This window comes from Hordeum vulgare, chromosome 6H (genome assembly GCF_904849725.1).
Source record: "Hordeum vulgare subsp. vulgare chromosome 6H, MorexV3_pseudomolecules_assembly, whole genome shotgun sequence".
NCBI lineage: Eukaryota > Viridiplantae > Streptophyta > Magnoliopsida > Poales > Poaceae > Hordeum > Hordeum vulgare.
The window spans coordinates 472016557-472021358 of NC_058523.1; the positions used below are offsets into that span (position 1 = coordinate 472016557).

At 38.6% G+C, this 4802-nt stretch overlaps 1 protein-coding gene across 1 annotated transcript; it reads right to left on the reverse strand.

The window, feature by feature from the left end:
• Nucleotides 1-974: 974 nt before the first annotated feature.
• LOC123403101 lies at nt 975-4209 on the reverse strand. The gene is made up of 3 exons (XM_045097068.1): nt 3686-4209; nt 3366-3596; nt 975-1664 (listed from the first exon to the last, which is right to left on the reverse strand). The coding sequence occupies exons 1-3, from the start codon at nt 3948-3950 to the stop codon at nt 1063-1065; spliced, it is 1098 nt and encodes a 365-aa protein (XP_044953003.1). The 5' UTR covers nt 3951-4209; the 3' UTR covers nt 975-1062.
• Nucleotides 4210-4802: the final 593 nt, after the last annotated feature.

The window sequence follows — 4802 nt, forward strand, 5'->3', positions numbered from 1 at the left end:
TTTACAATTTACAAACATTTAGTAAAAATCGTGAATATCTTTTATATTTTGAACGGGTTTAAATATTTTCTTTCGAATTGGGGACCAATTCAAGAAAAGACGAACATAATTTTTGATGTTGGAGGATTTTATTTTAAATTCACAAACATTTTTTGAAACGCATGAAGTTTTTCTGAATAAACAAACATTTTTATAAATCAGTAATATATTTATTAAATTCATGGACATTGTTGTGGAATTTGCAAAAAAAATATAAAAATCCGACGCTTTTTTTGAACCCTATTTTTAATTCAAAATAAAAATTCGTCAGCATTTTAATTCAAAATTCCTATTTTTTAATATGCAAAAGTTTTTGTAATTCTAAAATATTTAAATTATAAATAAACAAAAATGGAACGGAAAATTTTAAATAAAAAAAGAAACTATCAAAACAGGCATTAGCTATTTTTAAATTTTTAGTTCATTTTTTAAATGCATTAACATTTTGAATTAGAAATCATTTTGTTAAATGCCTTTAATAATTTTTAATACATGGAATTGTATTTGAGATCATGGACTATTCTTATTGTACAAACATTTTTCTAAAATTGCAAACATTTTATTGTATATGCGAGCATTTTTCACAAAACTCCGAGCAGTTTTTGAAGTCACAAACATTTTAATTTTTTAAATATGTTGATTTATAATTTTCAGTTTATTAAAATATTAAATATTATTTGAAGTTCTAAATTATTTAAAATAAAAAAATAAAACGAAACTGAAAATAAATAAATAAAGGGAACTAAAAGCAGGCGCCTGTGCATGGCCGGTCCATATGGTGTGTTGGAAATTCTCCCAGCATGCAGAGCGTAATATAGGACGTTTTTACATGGATCGGCCCAATTCAAGATTTTTCGCTTTGTGAAACGTTTTTAATTACTTACCGGTGACATTGTGGGTAATTTATGCAAACTTTAGAGGTAATTTTCAAGACGGACGATAAAAACCGTATTTGCTTTATTATTAGAGAGAGATTAAACTTGTACAAGAGGGTAAACTCGCCCAGACACCAGTTAAGTCCTTCTAGAACGACTTGATAAGGAACCAGGTTACAGTGACCTCAATCTCACATGTACCAACATGAAGTGCACATTTGAGTCTACCGCGTTCCTGAGGTGTAAAAAATAGAGTGTCATCAAATCGTTGCCCACCAACACCATATGCACCGACAGAAACTTCCAGATACTCCCCGTTTCTAATTTCAGCACAAACAACATTGCGTTGTAGCTTGATCGTGCCATCATCAGCAAGACGCAACCCATTATCACCGATCACAAGCAACCCAATTGTCAGGTCATTTATACTGGCAGTTCTTGCAACAAAACAACCACAGAAACCATCTGGCCATGATCCATGGACGACTCTCATACTGACTGCAGCCTCTACTGACCTACGAATCAGGCCAAATGTCAACTCAACCGTGCTGATCTTGCCCGTGTAGACCCATTTAAAAACGGCTGAATCAAGAGGCTGAGTATTACTGAACGGACTAGCTACGTAGATTAGATCTTGATCCTCAGATTGCCCGATTCCTTTCACTTTGAGGTCAATTTCAAAGTACACAGGATCAATCAGCACAACAGCACGTGTAGGACCAGTCAGTGCTAGGTATGGAAAGTTGGAAACTGCATGGAAAATTAACCAAGTAAATACAACCGTTCTAATACACCTTAACAGGACTAAAGTGGAATGTAACAGGTATATTATATTCTGAAATAAAATGTCAAGAAAATACGTGATGCATTTTTAATTACAATAACTTAAGTTGACATCAATGGCTTGAAAAAACAAGTAACTTCTGATTTAGCAGTCCAAACAAGGTTCAATTTTACAAGAGACACAACTGTCAAATACTCCCTCCGTCCCAATAATCTTGTCTTAGGTTTGTTTAGAAATAAATGTAGCTAAATACTAAAACGTGACTAGATACATTCATACCTAGACAAATCTAAGACAAGAATTTTGGAACGGAGGGAGTAGAAAAATAAGAGCATGTCTCAAAGAACAAGGGATGCACTAGACTCAAAAGTGACTTGCCAAGAGAGGACTCAAGAATCAGGTAACCAAGTTGACATAAAGAAGAATGGAGACTATATATATACCTAGATAAAAAATTTCTAGAACAGAAGACATAGGCACCATAAACTTTTAGAACTTGGTAATTTCCACAAACCAAAAGTAAGTATTACATGTACTTCTCCAACTGAGATCATCAACTTATAGATATGGGTTTGATTCTTATTTGGTTACCATTTTTTTTCTTTTAATTCTAGTTGGATATACTTAGGGCTAGTTTGGTTCGAGACCTGGCAAAAATTAGCCTTGCCTGAACCTTCCCTGAGACCTGCCTGAGAATTGTTTGGTTGGTGCTTGGAGAGTGAAACACTAACCTGGCCTGGAGCTCCGGCTATATAGTCATTAGCCTGACTAAAACACCAGGCACGTTCGTTAGCCTGGACCAGGCGTTCTGCACCAGTCGCCTGGCACATGCCTGGGTTTCTAATCCAACTTTTTTCTTGTGGGCCAGCAGCTATTTATAGTCTGGCACAGAAATAATTGATACACAGGCACAGGACATGAACCAAACACATAGCGCTCAGGCTGGCCTGGCCAAGGCAATGATTTTCGTGTCTACAGGCTATACTCAGGCTCCATTTTCTCCCAGGCATGAAGTCCAGGCCTCAAACCAAACTAGCTCTTAACCTCTACACCCTCTAATCTAATTTAACAATTTAAGTTAGAGCTAACCAAAATTCAATTTAAGTACATAGTTAATCAGCATAATTGCCAATTAATCTAATACCTTAACGGCTAAAATTCAGGTTTATTGTCAGTTGTACTTTGCCTAAATTCGAAATGCAAGCTCAAAATGATTTAGGTATTTGAAATACTGATGATGGCAGGCACATATGCTTTTCATATTATATAGCTCAGTTATGAGCTATTGTCATTATTCACTCCTCTCTCCATTTGCCAGAGTTGTTCCTACCGTGCAATTTCCTTGCATACCTTATAAGAGGTATAAGATGTTTGAAGCAAGCCAAACCCAGAGATGGCATCAGGCTTACAAGTTTTGTTCTTGAGAAATACAGATGAAATGTGTACCTTTATTATTTTGCAAGTAAATATGCCTGGGTTGTTATATGCATGGATTGCTACTTCTACAGTTCTACTAGGGTTCAAGTAAACGAAGGTATATATTAAAATCTCTAATCAACTACATACTACTAGCAATAAATTATGCAAGGCTTAGCTGAAAACCAGATCAAAGAGTAGACATGTAACTATATGTAAGTATAGACAAGGGGCTAGCAAGCCAAAGACACGAACCCCCTCCATGATGATTTGGCATTCATCCTCTTCACGCTCAAAGATGATGATGCGCTTGTTATCCACCAAATCACGCGCGGCGACATAGCCATAAACATGCAATGGCCAGGTTAAACCTGAGTTTTGTTTGAGTGAGATTCTGACTTCGAAGGGCTGCAGAGTGGTGGCGGTGTCGACGGAGGAATTGCCAGAAGCAACATCCGTGAACCGCACGCTGGGGATAGTAGCTGCATCACATGTAGTTATGCATATGAGATTTCGATTCCTGCATCATAAGTACTAAGAAGAAGGAGGAAATGGAGAAGTGTATACTTACTTTTTTGCTCCATCGAACCGATGTCATCGCCCCATACTCGCATCCACCATCTGCTGAACTCGTAGCGATCATCTTCAAAGACAGCCAATGTCGCCTCGTATACTGGCGGCGCCCGGTGACGCGTTTCCTTGACCGTCTTCCTCACCCTCGGTTCCTCTGCTTTCTTTCCAATCCTAGGTACCCTTTTCTTCCTCTTCCCGGCCGCCGCATCCTTGCTCGCCCCCGCATCCATCTGCATCTCGGACTTCCCCTCCTTCGAATCCATCTCAATCTCAATCTAAATATGACACGCAACTTGGAAACCCTAGCCTCCTCTCCTCGCCGCCGCTTTTTTCCCGCGAGGAAACCCTAGCCTCCTCTCCTCTGCTATGCGTGGGCAGTCGGATTCGCAGACCCAAAGGCGCTTAAGAACCCTCCATCGCCCCAAATATGATAGATAGACCGTGACTAGGGTCTAATTCTCTGCTTGCCATGGAAGGGTCCTCCAGGTGCACGCGGGTTCCTGACTGCCGGAAGGGAGCGGGTCCTCATTGAGCGCGCGTGTTCCCCGCTGCCCCCAAATCACTAGTTAGAGTATCTTCAAGTTCATACCATTTTATTCTTTTTTTTATTATTATTATATGTCATATGTTAGGTCTAGTCCATCACGTGATTCTCCCAATGACGTGATCCAGTTATCAAGCAACAACACCTTGTTCATAATCAGAAGACACTGACTATCATCGATCAACTGGCTAGCCAACTAGAGGCATGCTAGGGACGGTGTTTTGTCTATGTATCCACACATGTAAATGAGTCTTCATTTAATACAATTATAGCATGGATAATAAACTATTATCTTGATACAGGAATTATAATAATAACTATACATTTATTATTGCCTCTAGGGCATAATTCCAACATCATATGCCATCAAAATTGTCTATGTGGTAATTCTACCAACGATAATGATACGATTATTGGAGATGCAATTCAAGTACATCTTCCAACGATTACTCTCACTTCCACACTTTGCGACAACTGGCGCACTGCATGCGTGCCACTTGTCGCAACCTCGGAGTTTTTCCTTTTTCATAGATCCGTGTTTTCAAAACGTTTTATCTCGTAAACCGTGCGT